Source organism: Ischnura elegans, chromosome 12 (genome assembly GCF_921293095.1).
Source record: "Ischnura elegans chromosome 12, ioIscEleg1.1, whole genome shotgun sequence".
Taxonomy (NCBI): Eukaryota; Metazoa; Arthropoda; class Insecta; order Odonata; family Coenagrionidae; genus Ischnura; species Ischnura elegans.
In genome coordinates, this window is record NC_060257.1 from 18850270 (window position 1) to 18872875 (window position 22606).

The following is a 22606-nucleotide window of genomic DNA, read 5'->3' on the forward strand; positions in this document are numbered from 1 at the left end:
TAACAAATCTTTGAAATACCCAGTTCTTGTAAATTTTGGCATGCATTGAAGACACGGTCTGTAGTGTCTCGACATTGCCCATTATGCTCAAAGTATTACTTTAAATAGCGCAGAAAAATCACATGCTTATGAAAGCAATCATCTTTGCTCCTTATGTCATTTTTCTCAAACTTTCTGTGGCCAAAAGTTGACAGTCTCCGCTAAAGCAATTGGAAAAATGGCTCCACAACCAGAATACACCATTTTCATTGGGTTCCCAGGCCACTAAAGTCAAGGCTACAATACTTTAGCAATTTAAGGATTCAAATTAGTTGTTTCACCAAGGAACACTTTGAAGGGTTCTCCTAATGATGGCACAAATTATTTCCCAAACTCATAAAAATCCTATATTGAAACAGAAGTAGAAAGGGCAACAGAGGTGACTTGGATGTCAAACAGAAGGTGAGGTACAATAGCATGTAAGCATGCATGAGATAAGTGTTGAAATTCCAATGGTGGAAAAAAGCACATTCAAATGGTGGATGACAAATACCCATTGCTAACCAGAGGGACAAAATATATCATCTCAAGAGTGTCTACATAAATCTCTTATTTGAAATTGCTTCAGTGGGCAAGGTTCTTGAAGTGCTCAACAAGAGAAATCCTTGCAGAGACTTATCAGCAGTGGCAACACCCATGAAGTAGGAAATGAAGACCATGAAGATGGAGAAGAAGAAGGCAGCAATAAATGTAGGGACGTGAAATATGAGGACAATGATGAGGGTGGGAAAGCTAAATGGAAACGGAGAAAGGGAGGTTAGATATCTTAGGATTATGCAAAGCAAGGTGGAAGGATGATGGAAACTACAGGAGTGATGGCTATAGGGTCATATATAGTGGCAGGGAGCTAAGTCGACAAGGGCTTCAGTATTAAAAGTGGAGATGGGTAAGACAGTGGTAGGTTTAGATCAGGTAAGTGACAGGATTCTGGTGATATAAACTGAAGCATGACCCTACAATCTCATGGTGGCTCAAGTCTACACGCCCAGTAGCAATTATAGGGAGGAAGACGTAGATGAGGTACATGGACAGCTAAAATAAATGCACAGAGAAATCCCAGGTAAGAAAAATGTGGTAATAATGGGGGACTGGAATGCCTCAGTCACAGAAGGGAAGGATGAAAACAAAATAGTAGAATGTGGATTAGGAATGCGAAACGGCCATGGAGAGAAGGCAGTAGAATTTTGCAAGAGAAACAAATTATTTATCACAAACATGAGGTTCAATTATCATAAAATGCAGAGGTACATGGGGGAGTCCAGGATATACAGGGATATATCAGGTAGAATACATTTTGGCAGACAGGTTTAGGAGCAGTGAGAAAAAACTCATGCAGCTTCCCTGCGAGAGATGCATATTCAGATCACAACCTACTTCTTATGAAATGCAACATTAATTTCAGAAGACTAAGGCAAATCAGAAAAGCAAGGAAATGGTATATAGAAGCTCTGAAGACGATTATGAGGACTAGAATACCAGGCACTAGAATAACATCCGCGAGATAGGCGATAGACAGACTACAGAGGAAATGTGGGATAAGATAAAAATAGGGATAGACAAAGCAGCTGAGAAGTCAGTGTGCAACTTAGACAGTAGAAGAATAAATAAACCTTGGATAACAAAGGAAATGATAAAATAAATTGAGGAGAGAAGGAAGTGGAAGAACATGGACAATGAGCAAGGCAAAAAGATGTATAGGAAAATAAATATGTAATCAATTATGACGAGATATTATGAGGGCAAGTGAGGCTTGGTGAAAATATACAGAGTGAGGAAACAGAACAGTTTCAGAAGGAAGGAGAGGAGGGCATACTATGGTAAATTTATTATTGGGCAGCAAAATAGGGAAAGATATTTAAAAAATTAAGGCTACAGATGGAAGGATGCAAACCAAGTAACAAGAGGTTCAGACCAGATGGAGGGAATTTGTGGATGATCTGTAGGACAGCAGGAACAGGCCGAAAAGATAGAACTTCAAGGAGGAAAGTGCAGCGGAGGGAGCCGAGCATCTTAGATGTGGAAATCAAGAGAGCCCTCCTCGATATGAAGACTAGGAAAGTGGTTGGGGTTGATAACTTCCCATGTGAGCAGTTGAAGAATCTAGGAAAGAAAGGTAAGAGAAGGTTTTTTTTGAACTAGTAGTCAGCACCTATGAGGAGGGGTCTTGGCCAGAGAATATTGTGAAAACAGTTTCACTTCGACTACCGAAAGCGATGAAAACTGTGGAATGGGGTGACTAAAAGACTATTTGCCTAATATTGCACACAGCAAAAGTGGTATTGAGGATTCTAAACCAACGCACGGGGATAAGCGAGTATTTGGGTGATGACCATTTTGGTTTCAGAAAAGGAAACTCAATGCAAGATGAAATAGCAGGAATGAGATCCCTAATGGAGAAGACCCTAGAATATAACCAGGATGTGTATGCCTGCTTCATGGATTTTGTAAAAGCATTAGATAGAGTGAACTGCATAAGTAGATGCAATAGCACAGCGAGGGGGGCATTTGGGGGATAAAACCCCCCACAGAGCTCAGAGAAATTTCTAAGTTTAATCCATTTCACTTAATTGCATTAATATTACTTATAGATTAGTGTTATGATTAATCAAATATCCCTCAGAATGCCGTAAAACTTGCCAAATCTTACAATTTTTCTTGGGGAAGGCCCCCTCACCTTCCCATAACCCTGGCGGGTATTCTATACCCCCCAGACCCCTGAGTATTAGTTGTGCCTAAAACCCCCCTTAGCCTTAATTTTAGCTGCGCCCCTGAGTAGATGGACATTCTTAAGAAAATAAGCATTGATTGGAGGTATGGGCAAGTCATTCATAATCTGTATGTGGCCCAGACTATGCAAGTGAGGGTGGAGGACAGAGAATCAGGGTGGGCAAAAATTGACCAAGGAATGAAGCAAGGCTGTCCATTATCACCAGTGCTTTTTAAATTATATGCTGATGACATGACACGAGAGACGTGGAATGAGTTGGAAGCCGGAGAAAAAGTGGGGGAATGTTTGAATCAGTGAGGTTTGTGGATGTTGAGGCTTTGATAAGCCAGTTGTGATGGAGCTGCAGGCTCAGGTGGATTCATTAGACATGCATTGTGAGGCATATGGCATGAAGATTAATCACAAGAGGATCAAGGTTGTCGGTTTTGTAAAGCATTGCAAGTGAGGAATGTGAGACTCAAGATAACAGTAGATGGGGAAAAACATGCACTGGTAGAGCAATTCAGCCATTTGGGCACCACATTGGAGGCAAACGGATACAGAAGTAAGGACATTAGGAAGAGAATTGCATGAGCAAAGTAGGCGTTCATGAACAGGTACGAGCTAATGAGAGGATCATTATGTAAGAGTTTAAAGAAAAAGTTAGTGAAGAGTCTTTACGGTGCTGAAACATGGACACTTAGGGAAGGAAGACGAAAGAAGACGCCACGCCACATATCACATTAACCTCAAATAACTTTAATTCCACAGCTTTCTTCTCACTTAAGATACTATGAATAAGATAAACACAATTTTAAAAATATTCTGCACAGCAGTGGTGCAGGGAGGGGAGGGTTTTGGGGGATATACCCCCCCTCCCCCCCCAGAGATCAGAAGAATGTTTAAGTTTAATCCATTTTACTTGATTGGATAAGTATTACTTGTAAAATAGTGTTAGGATTAATCAAAAATCCCTAAGAAAGCCGTAAAACTTACCATTTTGAACCATTATTCTTCAAATTTTTCTGTAGGAGGTTCCCCTCAACTCCTGCTTACCCTAGTGGGTATGCAATACCCCACACCCATAATTATTACTTGCACCTAAAAACTTGCAACTAGCCTTAATTCCTAGCTGCGCCCGGCCCTGCTACATAGAAGTCGTTTTATACTCCCAGTCTTGGGCGAAAAGCTTTTTTGCCACTATGTCATGCTCCAGAGGCGTTTTTCTGTATATTTCAGCCAAAATAGGCAGTAATTTCAGCCTTGGGAGTTATATTCAGCATACCTAGCTTTACTGCAGTAACACGTTGTCAGGCCGACTACAAGAACAGCGGGCGGTTGGCCGATTCAGGCGTAATGTAATTTAGCGATCAACGAGAACGGCGGGATAACTACTCATTTCCAAAAATTTAGCATTATCCATCGCAATTCCCTGATACATAAAATAAAACTACAACTAGAAATATAAAATTTTACCTGAGACGTCAAACTTGCGACCTTTCAGGACCTTTCCTGGTATCTTTGCTGGTCCCATGGTCCTTAAGGGGCATGGCTGGGCCAATTGAGGGCTCCTTTCCGGGGAAATCTTCCTGATTACTTCATTCACCGAACAAAGTTCTATGAAATAGCAAAAAATCAGAGTTATAGATGCAAATGAATTCGAATTAACACTTAACCTGTACGTAATGCCCGCTCCAACAACAAGAAATCTTGCGGAAAATAGTTCTATTAGCATTTTTCATTTGTTTCTGCAAAAAAATGACTGATTGGAATGGGCTACCGTTGGAATTAGGAGAGCCTCCATAGCCTCTGCTGTAGGTGGTTGCCGTAGAGGAGAACGGCATGGACTGCAAGATTCCTATAATTGTTTGTCTTGTTTCGATAAAAAAAAGTCATCTCACTTATTTATGGAAATACCTATGAAAGTTTAGGAAATCAAGATAATCCCGGAGTTCCTTAAGGTAATCGAATGGAACTGTAAAGAAAAACTTCTTGCTGTTTTACAGTAATGTGGAAGATGAGATGCTAGTGATTTTTGTGCAGTTTCTTGATTTGAAATGTGACCAGAGACAATCTAGGTTGCTTTTTTTATCAGTCATGAATTTGACATTCTTAAGCTGTAATGGTTAATTTATTACATTGGTCCCCTGCAGGGGCGGATCCAGGTTTTTTTTCTGGGGAGGCGGGGGGGCACAAGGGTCTGACAGGCAAACGATCATCTCATACTTGATATTAAAAACAACATACAACAATTACTGTACGAAATATTCTCTTTATTTTAATATGAAAGTTCTAAGTATGAAATTAAAGGATTAAGGCTACGTAATACACGAAACAAAACGGGCATAATGATAACAGTATAAAAAATGGTTGTCTATTTTTCTAAGCATCTGGGGGAGGGGGCACGTGCCCACCCCCCTAAATCCCCCTATGGTCCTCTGATCTTTAAACAAAGGCACAACTGTAGGTAGACCAAAAATATGCAAGGTGAACTTTTGATCTTTACATTGGCCAAGTTCATTGAACGGGGGCGGGTATAGCCTAGATAAAGATTCTGGGGCCTTATACTTACACATACAGGTATTGATAATGCTGTTCTCATAAAATGTCGTCATGAAGTTTCATGATGTAGTTTTGAGGACCTATTTCATTAAATGTGGAGAATCTGCTTGCGGTGGATTACCATTGTGTGAGAGCAGCAAGAAATTAATTAATCCCTGAATATTAGTGATAAATGAACTGCCTAAAGAAGTATATTGGGTCTCTTTATGTTGCAAATGAGCCATAGGTGATGAAAAAATAGCAAATTATCTAATATTTTCCCTTGGAAGATAGTCTCCTTTTACCATTAGCAATGCTTTTGTGTGCTCCGTAGTACATTGGAAAGCAAATGAAATCGTAAATCACTTTTTGCAATATTATTATTGAATTATTCGCTACTGACTAAGGTAGGTTTCTATGGAGTACTTAAGAATCATTCTGGCAGCCTCCCCTTCCTTCAAGTACTTCCCTGTGCAATTCACCATAAGGCCTACGCCCTTTCATTCTATTTAAAAACCCTATTCTCTCCCTACCTCTCCCTCGTTTACCTAACATTCTACCCTCTAATACCATTTTCAACATCCTCTCCCCGGTAAGTACACCCTACATCCGTAACTTCTCTCTCCTCTGTGACTCATAGAGAAGCTACATCTCCTCACCCACCATGTACAACACTTCGTCGTTCCTCCTCCTCTGCCTCCACTTCACCTTCACCTCACCCACATCTCAAATGCCGCCAGTCTCCTCTCGTTCTTTTTCCTAAGTGTCCACATTTCCGCACTGTAAAGAGCTACACTCCAGATCAGATACTTCTCTGACCTTTTCTTTAAACTCTTACATAATGATCCTCTCATAAGCTCCTGCCTGTTCATGAACACCTCCTTTGCTACTGCGATTCTTTTCCTGATGTCCTTATGACTGTATCTGTTTTCCTCTAATGTGCAGCATAAATAGTTGAATTGCTCTACCTGCTCAACTTTTTCCCCTCCTTCTTTTGTCTCACATTCCTCACTCTCAATGCTTTACTAAACTGCATGACCTTGGTCTTCTTGTAATTAATCCTCATCCCATACTCCTTGCACCGCTCGTCTAACGCATCCACTGGAGCCTGAAACCCACTCGCTGACTGGCTAATCAACGCCTGATCATCTACAAACCTAACTGATGTAAATATCAGTTCTCCCACTTTTACTCTAGCTTCCAGCTCATCCCACGCTTCTCTTACCATCTCCTCAGAAGAAACGTTAAAAAGCAGCGGTGATAGCGGACAATATGTACAATACAAGTCAAATTTTTATGCATGGAATGAAATAAATAAGTATTCAATTTGAATCTTACTTTGAATTCATGAGCACATTCAGTATTCATACAATTTTTAAGTACAATTACCTGTCGTGACAACTCAGGTGCTACGTAATACAAGTCTTCTTACTCAATTGTCACACCCAGGTTCTCAATGTTGGTTGTAGATATAGAAATCCCATGCTTGCAAAAAATATCCTCTTTTAACCCTTTCGCTGCTGTGAACGTACCTTTACATCCTCCCTGCCATGCGTTCAGCACTTTCACCACATGTGACGAGTAGGTTTCCGAAGGGTGGGCCACAGCGAAAGCGTTAAAAAACATAGTTTGTCTTATCACTTCTATAGCTCCTGGTGGTCTCTCCCCAATTTTTCCCAGCTGAATCGGTGAGAGAAATGGCATCACAACTACGTGTACCCTTTTGGCACCACTATTTGCACCTATTGCATATATGTATGTATTTGTAATTCAGAGGAGGCATTTTGGAATCGTATTAATTATTATCCTCCAAATGATGGAATAATTTTTTTTTTAATATGAAAATCCCTCTCTGACTCATTTGAAGGAAATAATTGTGTTTTTGTATTTGGGGGGGGGGGGATCCAGACCCCCCGGAACATCCCCTGGTTATGCCACTGATATGAACATTTTAATCAGCATATTAATTTATGCAGCATTTCACTATTGCATAGAGGTAAGGAATATGTTCCACTGCTTTCACCTACGTTGATGTTAGAAGCTGCACCTGCCCTTAAATTTAAAGGCTTGAAATTCATTTTTGCTCACAGTGCATGCCAGCTTTGCCATGAAATTGGAAAATGCAAAAAATGGACCCCATAACTGATAAATTCACTTGCTAGGTGTGGGGAGCAAGCAAGTTTTCTGTTTCCCCCTCTAATATCACCAGTTTAAGAGCTATCTCTGAAAATTTTGAGTCTTTCACCACAACTACATGCACCACTTGTCATTTTGCCAAGAAACGTTCTCACTAAGCCATTGTAACTTACAGGAATAAGCATTATGTAAAATAAATTAGCTCTCAAAATTAAAAATAACAACAACAATGTAATACTTTCATAAAAATCAAAATTTTATTAATTCATGTTTCATTTTTAAATATTTACATAAAGACAAACAGAAAAAAATCAATCATACAACACTAGGAACACAAATACTTGAGACCAAATTCAATTTTGGTCTCAAGTATTTGTGATCAAACAGATGTGAATTAAAATGCACAATCAAAACTAAAATACATACAAAAACATTCACCTGATTACTTAAGATACTGAATTAAGAAACTGTTATGAATCATTAAATTAAATGAAGCATCCTTATATTCCAAGTTAACAGGAAAAGAGATATTTGGATGCACCAACCATAAATGCGCACACAATATACCTATGGAGTGATGAAAGTACAGTCTACCAGTACGGAGGTTACAATGCTTTCACAACAGTCAATGCATTCTCAGCACAGAAATTAAACCCCTGTCCCCTATATTTGGAATTCAGAGCCACCAAGTGGCCAAAGAACTCTTCCTTTTCAACCTGCACCGTCACCTGACGGAGACCTACCTCTTTAAACAGGGCAGATACCTGAAAAATAAATTGATGGATTATAAATTAAGATCTCATCTGGTTTGGGGCCACCATAAAGGAGAATTCATGCCACAAAAAGTGCCATTGGAAATATTGGGGGGGGACTAACAATTTTTGGGGGAGGTAGGGATAATTTATCAAAAAAATTAGGATTACATTAACCACAGGGAGAAATTGATCTGAGATAACAACAGCCATAGGCTCATGGTAACATTCATAGAAAAAAATACCTGGACCATGGAACCTAGTTAAAGTCTGGTTAAAGTAACCCATTTTCTCCCACCCAGTGAGAAATGGGTGGTGGAATCCACGTGGGTTCCACGTGGAGATTAGGTGGAAATGTAACGTGGATACCACGTGTTTTTGGTCGTGGAATCAACGTGGAACCCACGTGGAAATTTGGTGGAAAAATTAAAACAGCAGTAGGTGCTGTCCTAAAACCATTAAAACCTCAACCACTCTATATCTAAACCTTCTATATATGTGTCTACGATTTTTCATGTGCTCTCATGGCTGCCTTTCCACGAATTATATAAAAATAGAATGTGCGATACATTTTCACATAACTAGCGTGGTTTCAGGATGATAAATGACGCAATGTCACCAGAGAGTTAAGTTCCACAAATTAGAAATTCTGTTTAACATTTTATGCTAATCACCACAAATCCACTTGAAATCAACGTGGATTCCATGTGGGTCCAACCACTCAATATCCACCACCACCATATATCCACGAGTCAACGTGGATTCCACGTGGGTTCCACGTGGATTTCACCACCCATTTCTCACTGGGCATGATAATATCTGCTTGCGATTTTGAAGATATACAAGTTTTTCACTTCTATGGTCATCTAAAGTAACCCTTTTAAATATTTTGGTAATACATTCATCGAATAGTTTTCTCACATTGACCTGGCTACTCTAGGTGGTAACAGTACATATTAAAATATAATGTGATCTATTTTCCACCGTCATAAAAAAGGATTAAATCTTCAGGGAAAGCATAGATCAAATCAATTTTTTTGTCCTTTTATTTGTACTTCTATTATATTTGCATCTTATTAACAGACAATAGGAGCCCATATTGGAATTCTGACTTATACCTGTTTCTTTCAGCTGGGACTTTCAAGTGGGATTACTACTACCTGCCTCAAAAATGGACTAAAAGATGGATTAGGCTGAAAATGAACTCTAGTAAAAGTAAAAAGTAGCAAATTTGTGATGATTTGAAAACAAAACATTGTGCAGTTCTTCATCGAGAGCCTCATTTGCCCAGTATGGTAGGGTGTAGCCATACAGCTATTGTGGGCAGATATGCGTTAATGCAAAAATTAACTTGGGGTTTGCTTGATTTTGAATTAGTGTGAAATCTTTGAAAAATGCAATAACATAATCATTTATTTCATATGCATTTCCTTCCCTGTTTTGCTAAATCAAACCTTGAATCATGGAAGAATATATCTTTGGATGAAAAATAGCTTGTATACAGGGTAATTCAGGAGGAATCTGCAATTTTTCCGGAGGTGGCAGTAGAGAAAATTTTAAGCATTTTTTGTCCATAAACATGGGGTCACAACACCTTAGTTACTTAGCTATGGTAATGCAAACATTTTTGGATACACTTTGCATTCACCATGAAAACGGTTGTTCTTGGGTATCCAGCCTATATGAAATTTTGTTTAATGCTCTGGATATTTAATGATTAAGGTCGGACGAAAATGTGGAATTATAATTGTCTGAAACAATTAATCTTAAAATGGGTGAGATTTCACAATTGTGTTTTTGATACTCAGTCAAATCTCTTGTTCGATTAAGCTCAAAGATTAATTGTTCCAGATACTCAAGAAAAACCATTTTCAGAGTACATAGCTGCATAGTGCATCCAAAAAATGTTTGCATTGCCATAGCTAAGTAACTAAGGAGTTAACGGGCAAAAATGCTTAAAATTGTATCCCATTTCAGCTCCTGAAATATTGCAATTTTGTCCTGAAAAAAACCTGCCTAATAATGGAATGGAGAAGTTTCAGGAAAAGATATCAAGGCAGCTTAGTCACAACAATTCAATTTTGATACAGTAGGTATGTGCATCAGTGGCGCAGCGAGGGGGGGGTTTTGGGGGTTAAAACCCCCCCCCAGAGCTCGGAGAAATATTTAAATTTAATCCATTTTACTTAATAGGATTGATATTACTAATAGAATAGTGTAAGGATTATTAAAATATCCCTCAGAAAAGCCGTAAAACTCACCATTTTGAACCGTTTATTTTAAAATTCCGCAATTTATTGGGTAATCTCGCACCTACCGCTTATCCTGGTGGGTATTCCATACCCCCACACACCCCGGTATTAGTTGCACCTAAACCCCCCCAGCCTTAATTCCTGGCTGCGCCCCTGATGTGCATTACTTTTTTTCTTTTACATACTTCCCAAAACCATGAAATATTTGTTGTGGAGCGTTTCATTTATTTTTTACCCATTTTAGTGTATAAACCAGGCTATACAGAGAATATACTACATACATAATAGAAATATTCTCTAAATCTAAAAATTAGAGCTAGTCAGCATTAATTGGTAAAAATTACCTGTTGTATGATCAACTGCTCACTAGCTTCTGCTTTAGCTTGGACATGCAACGTTCCAAAGCAGGTATCAGCAGAGTGCTGCCAAAATTGAGAATGACTAACCCCAATAATACCATCCACTGAGAGCACCTAAAAAAGAATTGAAAAAAGGGTGTAGGTGAACTGAAGTATTTACACTCAGTCGAAGATAATCCATTTATTATAAAAAATATCATACGATCAGAGTTTCCATAAAGCATTAAAGTAAGTACTAATGAACACTAAAATAGATTCATTAGATGAACTATTTTGATGAAAATTTTTTAAATTTATTCTGAAATTAATTCGGCTAGTTACTAATGGTGTGCAACATTTTTGATGACTTTACATCAGTTTATGTTCATTGAACTTCAAAAGTCATAATGGTATAATTCCATTTCAGATGCCGATACCATTCACAGCAATTGCATATTTTCTAAAACACAGTACATACTTTTTCCATGACAACTGCAATTTTCTGGTCAACTTCCACAGGTGTACGAAGAAGCAGCACCAAACAAGAGTGTTTCAGGAATGGAATGACACTGACGAATATCAAGACAGCAATGAATATGGAGCAAATGGGATCCGCAATAAACCATCCGAATTGCTCAATGAGGATGGAGGATGTAATGACTCCAATACTTCCGAGTGTATCCGCCAAGATGTGAAGAAACACACCTGAAGGAAAACATTGAAGAAAGGTAAAAGAAAGTTCCACACTACAAGAGAATGTTATGTTTGAAAATCAAGAATTTGGTATCTCTACATTAAAATGCATAGGAATTATTAAACCATTGCTTTTCAATGACATTGACTTGTAAATTCCAAAAAGTCACTCCTGATACAACAATATGATGTCAAACACAAGAAAAACAGTAGTGTTAGCAGGCTTTCAGGAGGTGTTTTCCCAGCTATTTGTCTTAGTAGCATATGGAGGGGGCAATGTTCAAGGCAGTAGGGAGTGGGGGAGTTAATCTCCCTGAAAATGCCCGGGAGTTACAGTCTGAAGTGTACACCCTCTAACTGAACCCCCACCCAAAGTAAACCCTCCATTCCCAAAATATTTTTCTAGCTATGGCCTCACTACCAATCTGGCCACAAGCAGTGGTGCCAACTCAATGGGGCCTGAGGGGGCCCCAGCCCCCTCCAAATTCGTTATAGGGGTGAGAAGAAATGTGTCAGGCTTGTCGATTTTCCCCGGAGTTTCCACTTATCGAGAGTCAAATTTTCAGGGTTCTAATGTTGATCATATGAATCTTCTAGAATGATTTAAAAAACATTAAAACGCACTATTTATAAAATTTACTGGGGCAAGACCCCCAGCATAGGCCCCCCAATATTTTTTTAAACTCGGCACCCCTGGCCAAAAGTAACTTACAAAAATTCTCACCACTCAAACTCATTAACCCATGGATAATTGTATCCCAACGGAGTTAATAAAATATTATTATTAAATATTATTATTGTTATATTATTATTGGAGCATGCAAGACTTTCCACTTTAACGAGGCTATAGCCTACGGGACAGGAGTTTTGACCATCATGGGATGATATGACTCAGAGGCTTTTGAAAGCAGCTGCATACACCTTGTCAAATGAGCTTTCGCGGCCATTGCACTATTGCAGGGTATATCATCACGCAAGAAAGAATGTTTGCTTGATAATGCACCACGCAGTTGCCAAAAAAGCTCGCTTGGCAAAGCGTATTATGCAGTTGCTCTCAAAAGCCTCTGATACACATGAATCTTGCTACAAAAGCCTGCGTTTCAAGTCATCATAATGGTTCCAAATGAAATCAACACAAATCAGATAAAGTAAACGGATTACCTTCCACATTGGCATTGTGAGAGTGGCCATGATGGTGGTTATGTTGATGTGAGTGAGCATCATGCCCAGAAGCAGCATGGGAATGTCTGGAACTAATAAGAAAAAAAAACTATGAGTATTTATGCTTACAATTTCGTTCTCACAATTTTTTTAGCAATATATTTTACAATTAATGAGGAAAACTGATTCATGATCACTTGGCTCTTTGCAACCTTCAGAAAAAATATTTAAAACCAGTTGAAAGAAAACAAATTCCCCTAGGCCGTACTCTTTGCTTGGCAAAAAAGTGAGGGGAGTGTTGGAAGTTAGAAGGATGGCAGTGAAATGATACACAAAAATTAAACTGAAACAAAATGAAAAAAACAATCGCGCAAGATCGCTCACTCCTGCAAGTGAGCCATTTGTTACATTTTGTTTCAGGTTCATTTTTGTGTATCACACCACTGTCATCCTTCTAACTTCCTACACACCCCCCCCCCCCACTTTATTTAGCATCAAAGAGTGCGGCCTTGGATATTTTATTTTCTTTCAAATATTAAACCGCCATAGATCGTTCAATCACCTATGTATATTTAATATCAGTTTTACCAAGAATAGATACCTTTTGTGTGCTTATGAATGTACAGAATTCACTTTGTACTTTCAAATTGTTTTCACTGAATACACACAACGTACTACACACCTTCCTAGGAAAGTGAGCCATAATGTAGCTAATTCAAGTTGAATTCATGATGAAGTGAGAATACCATAAGATTTAAATGAAGTGACTACACTGCAAATTGTGATGGAAAAATACTTCAGAGTAGAAACTACTCACCTAAATGCAAGGATTCCCAATAGATTAACACAGAGACCAGCAATAGAAACAGCAAGCAACTGCTGAGTCCCAACACTGGGAGGGTCCAGTAAACGGCCAACAGCTTCCCAAAATACAAACGAGGAAATAACAACCAGGAAAAGCCCATTGGTGAAACCAGATAAATCCTCAACACGGCCATACCTTTAAAATAAAATTGAAGAGGATAAAACAAAATGAAAGAGAGAAAGACAAAACTAGATAGGATTACTGTAAATTTTAGCTATATATGTTAAATAAGAAATGCTTACCCATAAGAAAATGTTTTAGAGGGCTTCCATCGAGCAACAATGGCAGCTACAAGGCCCATAAATAAAGCAGAGCAATCGAAAAGCATATGGAAGCCATCGGATATAAGCCCTAAACTATTGGTCCATATTCCATACAGAAATTCAATTCCAGTGAAGCCTGTTGTTGGAGAAAATAGAAATGAATTTTAATGATTTTTAGTTTTTTTACTGTGCCTGTGCCTGTGAGAAAATTTCTGACCAAATTTTGAAAAATATGAATAAATGTATACCAATGCATATCGATACCTACACTGCATAAATGCTCAACAATCAACCACTGAATCAAATCCGCTTATCTAGTACTACTAGGGCTACTAGATGAGCAGATTTGGTTTGCTAGGCGATTGTTGAGCGTTTGTGCAGAGGAGGTATCGATATGTGTATGAACGAAAATTTCATTTAATTAACCCTTCGGCTCTCACACAGCAATTTCAGTTTTCACCACCAGAAAGCTCAAGCCTGATTCAAGAATGTATCAGGCATTTGGGAGAAGAGACAAATTCTTACCCTTGTATAAATAATAAAATATATATTTTTCTTTATAAATTAATTTAATATAAATTTTTGTTTGTATAAAATGCATTAAACAAACTTAATTACGCATTAAAATGTTTATGGGAATTAGAACAAGGCTGATTTATTAACACCTTGAGTGTTTTAAAGCGAAAACCGAAAGCCAATACATCGGCACCTTGAGCATCTAAGGGTTAAATTCCTGATTATCCATTCGTGGATTATCCTCGCATGGATCATCTGTGTGTGGATTATTCGTGCTGGGGATATCCAATTCCCCGCTCTTAATAAATCTTTCATGCAGAGCAGGCTAGTGCTGACACTAGGTTTCTCTCCACCCTCAATTCCCTACTCTTCCCTATGGTGCAAATGACCTCAGCTGTTGCCACCTCACAAATTATACTACACCATACTTGGTACTGAAATAGTATGAAACTGACACAGATACAATTTTATGTACTAAGGCTTTCCTCATTCAAACCCTAACCTTTGATCAAATTACACTTCCTACTATTCCCACTCCTCTCTCAAATTATATGTCTATTTACACATGTACATGGTTTTCTTTATATATTGTGACGAAAAGCCTCGTCACGGCTTATTCCGCGTTCGTGTCCTGCCCTTTTCCCCGTTCAAGTTGGCGTGCAATCGTAGCAAGTAATGAGCGACCTCTTTTTCTCGTCTGGTATCATTTAGTATGTCTTTTGTTATGTTCAAATGGGTATATAAGGCCCGGTATTGGGTGAATTTGGGGGATTCCGCAGAAAGCAGGAGACATTCCGCTAAAGAGCGTGAGAATAATCTCCAGCCGAAAGGTTGGGCAGAGACTGACCAAGTGTGGGTCAGGTGACGGAGACCAGAGGTGACACGGTGAATGTGCCGAGGGGGTGCAGAAAGAACGAGGCCGCTGCAGACGGGCATACGGCATCTCGGAGGTCGGGGAACGCGACAACGGAGAAGGCGTGCCGGAGAGGAGAGCGCAGAGTGCAGGCGAGGAACAGGAAAGTGTCCTTGCCTCATCAAGACATCACGACAACGTCCGAGGATCCACGGGATGCAGTTCCCCGCGGTTGACGGATCGTGATGCGGCAACCAGGATTCGGACCCGCCATTTGATACTTAAGTACTCTAAACCCTTTCCTGGGACAGGGAAATAATCCCGATCCTCCCCTGCTCCAGCCAGCCCATATGCCCTCGAAGAAAGTCCCCAGTGTGCATGTGTGTCGTCATAATAACCAGGTGGTCTCACAGATAAACTCACGCCATTCTTTCCCGGTCCAAAGACCGTCTCCATTGTATCACGTTTCTCCCATTCTCATCATTCCATTAGGATCGACATCAGATTCATTTTAATGAAACAGAACGTGGAGCCTGTAATAATTAAAGTAAAGCTACTAAATTTATCTAAACCTGTCTTAAAATGAAGTTCAGTGGATTTGGTCGCAATTCGAGAAAGATAACGAGTGCCCGTGTCATGTCGATTCTTGAAATGTTCAGTGTCATTTTTGCTCATTTCTGTGCATTTATACCAGTAGTCATCTCATCCCTCATATAATAGGTGTAAGATTTATTTCTTTTTGTTTCTTGCGTATTCATCATTTTTGGCATATTCGTTTCGTTTTTGCAGTGATATGTATGTCATTTATGTTTCGCCTAAGTCCGCATCACTCCATCTCTCATTAGTGTTTAAAAATTAAATTGTTCATTTTTTTTGTTTAATTAATGTGTATGATATTCAAACGCTGTGTACAAGGTCCTTTATCTCCTTGCTGCACCATTGCATTCAAAGCTGCGTCCTTATTCTGAGTTCCCATCTTGACGGCGAGCCGCAGAACCCACGTAACTTTAAGAACTTAGATCATAATCTTTGTTCGACGATGCACGATAAGCAGGCAAGTATCGTTACAATATGTATATATTTATTTATTACCATCACCACAAAAACAGCACTATTTGGCCTTTACATGGGAGGGTTTACAAAAATTAATGTAGGACAACCACAAAAAACCATGCCCTTCTTAGGGGGGACCTACCCAGGCGGGACTCGAACCCGCGACCTTCAGTGTGGCAAGCGAAGACTGTACATCGCCACCATCGAGGCCGGCCGGTATATATAAACTTGTAGAGGATTCACCAGATGATGATGTTGTACTTCACAACCCAGGTCATTTCCATAACATTTTTAATGTGGAGACACATGTAGTTTGGTTGCTCACACTTACTAAAGCCAAAGGCAACACCATACATAATGTCAAGTTTCAAGCAAAACAAGCTATACTCACTCAGATTCAGGCACAGAAAATAAAATATTCGACGACTGTTGCTGTCGTGCAGAACTTGCTTCAAGGACGAGAGGCAGAAGGTGACAAAGGATTTGATGGAGCGAGGGAGTCCTGCATTGCCATAACCACTGGTGCTTGCAGTGAGGTTGTACAAGGGAATGCCAGCCTCAGAATAGCCCACCAATGATCCCTTGGCGCCAGATTGGTTATTGGATGTGAGGCTAAATGCACCTGTTGAAATCAATAAATACTATCAATCAATCCATTAACGCACACCCACCGATATGTAAGATTTTTTTTAGTTCCATCGAAGGCCGTAAGTAGATGTCAATGGGGTCAAGAACATAGAGGTTCCTGAAGAGGGTGATAGCACTTCAATGTAATCAAGCAGAAGCCTGTTTACCAGAGTGCATTTTTTAGACTGCCATATTGATTGATAATTTTTATACATATGTACCTTTTTTTGGTAATAAATTGGATCTTGCTGCATGTTTCAGGTTTTATCCCAGCATTTTGCAACAAGCAGGGGTCCTGGAACGTAGGGATAAAACCTGAACCACAAGGTAAGACCCGAAAAAGTTTATTATTTTTTTATCAACCATGGAGTGCGAAAGCCTCAAAGAAGAATTTTGAAATCCATCTTGAATTCTTTCTTTCTGCAATCATTTTTGGCAAACAACTATTTCACTTGTTTGGCCTATTATCCAGTTCATTCGCATATTATGAGGTTACTTGTTAGGGGATACATGTGAAAAGCAATACCATGAGAAATTGCAGTATTGTTTTGACAGCATATATAATTACTGGTTACTAAACTTAAACTTAACTGTTTCTAAGTTATAATGACTTTCACAGAGGCTCTTGCAGAAGGCATAAGCTATTCTCATTGGCAGGTGAGCACAGGGTGTGTAGGATTTCCACAATGTTGTTCTACATCAGGTGAAACAGAAATATACAGGCTCTTATGATAAATATGCACATAGGAGGAGCCCTTCGAAAAAAAGCATCACCCAAGTGGGAAAGGGGCTCAAAAACTGTTGTTATTATACTTGTACCTCATTAATATTTTCATGTCAATAACATTCATATTAAAACAAAGAGAAAATTTTGTACAGTAATAGAGTATTTTCCTTCATCATAGAAAACAAAAGGCATTGATTGCGATTCCTTACCCACCATTAGTGCATTCATAATTCACAAATTATTTTGTTACAGAAATCCCAGTTTAGACGAACATTAATGGTCAATTTTAACAACGTTTGAAAAAGGCCAGATTGGCGCCCATGCGTTGCTACCCCACGTGACGTCACAGGGACCTAGTTTCCATACAAGTAGATAGGAATTTTACATCGTCAGAGATTACCAATGCATGCATGAGGCACAGAGCTCATGGAAACATCTCTTAATAATCTATATATATAAAAGAAAGTCGAAAATCGTGTTAGTTAGAACACTTATAACTCGAGAACGGCTGCACCGATTTCAATGAGATTTGGTTCTTTGGATTCGTCTCAGGCGGGGTTAACATATAGGCTATCAAAAAAGGATAATTTCACAAAAAAAAATTCATCTCTTTCCTACGGACATGCTTTTAGGAGTTATAGTAACACAACAATTGATAAGTCGGTCAAAACTACAAATTAAATAATTTGTTTTGTTTTTACCACTTTAATAACTGAATTTAGTAACAATATATCATTTTAATTACTAAATATATTCAAAATATTAATTAAATCGAAATTACATTTTTAAAATTTAATTCGAGCTGATTGTAAGCCCAGCCGTGGCCCAGCTCGAGTTGACACTTCACTACCGTGTTTGTAAACAAATCTCCAAGCAATTGTTGACAAACGGTAAAGTCCGAGTTCCTGTCGAGGAATCGAGTAGTTTTAACTCATTTCCTTGGAATGATTGCAAATTAGTTTCAGTGAGCACATCAACAAAGAGTTCCAGAATATGATTGATCACCAAAAGAATCAAAGATGGTTGCTTTAGCGAGCAAGAACGAAGATGTGGATGACTAAAACGAGGTAAATTCAAAAAGTTTGTACTCTGCATGGATTTGAATCTTTTAAATGTGTAACAAACGAAGACGAAATCACCAACTATCTATCTGAATATTTTAAGTCCTTGGACGTACCTGGCTTACCAAGGCACGATTTACAGAAAAATGTAGTTTCTGTGCTCATGATCTTTCGAAGCCTAAACCAACCATAACTATCCAACGGAACGTGTTTGATCATTAAAAAAATTGGTGATGAATGTGATTCACGCAACTTTACTTAAAGGAAAATTCAAAGGTTAGGAAGTCCTCATTCCGTAGATTCCATGATCTCAACTCATATGCCCTTTTGAGATTAAACGTATTCAATTTACAATTCGTGAATACGATTAAAAAATCGCATGGTCATTCTTTCAGTTTTTGTGTTGTTTGTGCTCATGTGCTAATGAAAACCCCTGATTTTCTCATGGTCAATTTAGCGTGCTATGTTCACGAGTCGATAAACCATCCTCTGTATTTCTTCCTTCGCTTCAAGTGCGTAGCTAGGATAGGGGGTTTTGGGCGCAGCTAATACCACGGGTCTGTAGGGTATAGAAAACTCGCTAAGGTAATCGGGAGGTGTGGGGGCACTTCCCCCAGACATTTTTTAAGATAAATGGTTCAAAATAGTGGGTTTTGTGGCTGTGTGAATAGTTAAATATGTTTTGTTTGTTAGTCATCCGTCCCCCAAATATTAATAACAAAATCTTTCATAAAAAAATTCTCTAAGCTCTTGGGGGGGGGGGGGGGGGGTTTATCCCCCAAAACCTCCCCTCGCTGCGTCACTGCTTTGCTTCGCTATATTTATTTAGCTTCATCCGCTTCATCTTGCGCCTGATAACAAAACAAAAACTGTTGTTTCTCAGAAGGTGCTTGACGCAAGACATTAAACCCGAATGTGTAGGGCTCACCGTGGTGCATTTACGCATGCAGTACGTTTACGCAGTGCATTTTTTCCAAACAGAAATACTAAAACTGGCGCGCCTTAAGTCATTTAATGTGAATGCTGCTTCATAGGGGCTTTTCTTGCACGATTTTGAGCATCAGTCAAGCGTCGGTCTGGGGTCGTGTCAACCTGCCCCCTGAATGGGCCAAGTGTATGCAACAGACTTGGACCTAGAAACATTTTTTTACAGCTAATAACGCAAATAGCCAACAACTGAATGCGTATAATTTTTATTTCATGAACTGCTTAATTAAACCACAATGCCCAAAATTTCTTAAGCTAAAACGTAAGAAAATTTGTTGAAAAAAATCCGCGTAAACGTGCTCCGATTCACCCTATGTAGATTCAATAAAGAAAATGTCTTTCTGACAAGCAATTTTGGTACTCATTTACTTAGTTTTATTGAATTTGTATCCTTATTTTATTATAATAAATTAAACATGATTAAAAACGATACAGCCGCTCTTGATTTATAAATGGTGTAAGTAAACTGTAAGTTCATTGATTGTTAGGCGGTACGAAGTTCGCCGGGTCAGCTAGTCACTTATTAAAATTACCTATGGTTGGAAAGTTTCCTTCGTTTGATAGGGAATTAATAATCCTTATTTAAGCTAAGGGCTACCTACTAGCAGGGTACTCTGCTACCTGCTAGCTGCCTGCATGTTAGCAGCACTTATAGTCTCGCACCAAGGTGGCCTCAGACAGCAGGAGCTGGACCAGAATGACTTCACACGGGTTTTTCCCAGCATTCATACTTCAATTTGCGTTTTTGTGTGCTTGAAAATTTTCATTTTTCATTTAATAGCGAAAAATTGATATGGTCATTTAAAAATTTAAAAGCATGAAATACGTACTCCAGGAGTAATAATCAATCGATTTTGGCAATACAAAAGAAATAGGAAACCACCCTATTGTTGTATGTTGTTTTTAATCTCAAATATGAGGAAACCGTTTGCCTATCGATTGTTTGACCGATGGGTCCCCCAAGCAAAAAATCCTGGATCTGCCCTTGAATATTCCGACAAAAACTCTACAGTGCCTTCACAATACTTCAGCAGCTTTGGATTACAATTTATTTTACATGTACTCTTAAGGGAACAAAAAAATGTAATTGAACAATATGGCATTTGCTGGTTTCATTATAAAGTAATAACCGCTATGAACTTCCAGGAACCTCTTTTATAATTTTCCATTTACAGAAGTATCAAGTGGAGGGATAAAATTAAAGCTGCTCATCCAAGAACTAACCTAATACAAAAAGCAGACATGCCATGACACCACCTCCTGAGAGCATGTGTTCCTCTGTTTGCAGAAAGGGAGGAGTGGTGCTGATCAAAGTTTTGTGGTTATCATGGATATCATTTTCTTTCACTTTCAAGTTTGGACCAGAATTCCATGAGTAGGCTATGATCAAAGCACCTAACATAACTGCCAATGACCCATAGCGTGCAGTGTATGGTATGCCCAACCTGTAATGAAGATGAGAAAGTGACAAATCATATTATTATTACAAAATAAAAATATGCACCACCATACATACCTAAATAATTTAAACGTTACACCTGTGCAATTAAGGAATCGACCCTGAAATAGCCAGTGACATATCTTTATGGAGTCACCTGAAAGTGAACTGATGAAGTGCGACAATTACAGAAAGAAAACTCATTTGCCTTGATTCAAACCTAGATGTCCCAAATTTGTAGTGGGTGTTCTACCACTAGCACTACCCAGACAACTTACCCTAGAGAGTTCTGCAGGCTTTTGAGGACACCTTGTGTAGATGCCTTTGTAGTTCAAGTGGTAGGGCCCAGATTTGGTAGATCTGAGTTCTAATTCTGGTCAAGGTAAATGTTACTAAGGTTACACTTAAGTAAATTTTAATTCTACATTACATACTGCAGATGATAAATCATCACCTTCTAATTAAACAATGCAAGCTAACCAAGAGCATAACTTTAAAGACAAATTTATTTCAAGGTAGATTTCACATTCCTGAAAATTACTTTGTGCCATTTTTTCAAGGAATGGTATCAAATCAGAAGTTTCCAAACAGAGGGTAAACTAAATAATCAATAAACTTTTAAAAGTCCATCACATGATATTTCCAGATCCAAAAGAAACAATAAAATGAAAGGAATACTTAGCACTAAGGATAAGTACAGGAATTTGTTTTTCTCTCAGAAAATAAGAGACTATAATTTAAATTAGACTACAACTCAATCACAAACTTTCACATACAATAATACATATGTAATCTCATTGTCTACTCATCTATCATTCCTCCCATATTTTTAATAGCACATAGTATTATGTGATTCTAAGTACGTTTAACGTCACCCAGGTCACAGCCATGACTATAATTCAAGTTCGATATTCTAGTTCGAGAAATCTGCTATTCGACCCATCTCTAAATAAAACCAATATAAACACATAATTGTGCCCTCACAATCTGCTTAGTTGAAGCTAATACTAATTAATTAACTATTAATGTAATTTTTTACCTTTGAGAACAAACTCCATCAATGTAGTAGTCTTGAACAAAAACAAAAAGAGCCACAATTGCGACTAGAACAAGAACAGTGAACCATGATCCACTGGCTTTCACCTGAAATAGATTAAAGTGTATTTGTAAGGAATGAACACTTTTACGCTAACTATAAAAAATAGAGTCTAATTTATAGCTATAACCTTTGGGATAAATCACTCACTCAGTGACTTGACCCAAACAGGGTTTGGATAGGTGAAGATAGAGTTAACCTCCGACTAAACCAGAGTCATGTGATGGCACACATTTATGGTAGGGAGGCAAATTCCTTTCCTTTGGTCATCTTGCACTTCAAGGATTTTTACTTTGAGGTGCTTCACCCAAGATTGGAACCCAAGACCCCCTCCCCTGATCAGCAATCTAACATTAATCCAACTGGGCCACTACACGTCCCACAATTCAAACAGTAATTATAAAATATTTACCAATAAAGCAATTTTAAATTAACTAGTATTCAAGCATTCAGCTACCCTCGTCAGCCTCTGATTACTCTAGTGCAAGAATGTTGGAGTGG

At 38.6% G+C, this 22606-nt stretch overlaps 1 protein-coding gene across 5 annotated transcripts in view; it reads right to left on the bottom strand.

Annotated features, from left to right (window-relative positions):
- Positions 1 to 7680: 7680 nt before the first annotated feature.
- LOC124169527 (zinc transporter 5-like) overlaps positions 7681 to 22606 on the bottom strand; it is a 33213-nt gene continuing 18287 nt past the window's right edge. For 4 of the 5 annotated variants that reach the window (XM_046548165.1, XM_046548164.1, XM_046548162.1 and 1 more), the window contains exons 6-14: positions 22049 to 22152; positions 20796 to 21016; positions 16561 to 16791; positions 13727 to 13883; positions 13437 to 13619; positions 12620 to 12711; positions 11244 to 11470; positions 10772 to 10900; positions 7681 to 8187 (exon numbers count right to left, since the gene is read on the bottom strand). In XM_046548165.1, coding sequence (XP_046404121.1) covers positions 8029 to 8187; positions 10772 to 10900; positions 11244 to 11470; positions 12620 to 12711; positions 13437 to 13619; positions 13727 to 13883; positions 16561 to 16791; positions 20796 to 21016; positions 22049 to 22152 — 1503 coding nt within the window. In that variant the 3' untranslated portion in view covers positions 7681 to 8028. The remainder of the gene's footprint in view (positions 8188 to 10771; positions 10901 to 11243; positions 11471 to 12619; positions 12712 to 13436; positions 13620 to 13726; positions 13884 to 16560; positions 16792 to 20795; positions 21017 to 22048; positions 22153 to 22606) is intronic. The other variant, XM_046548161.1, reaches the window with a different exon arrangement.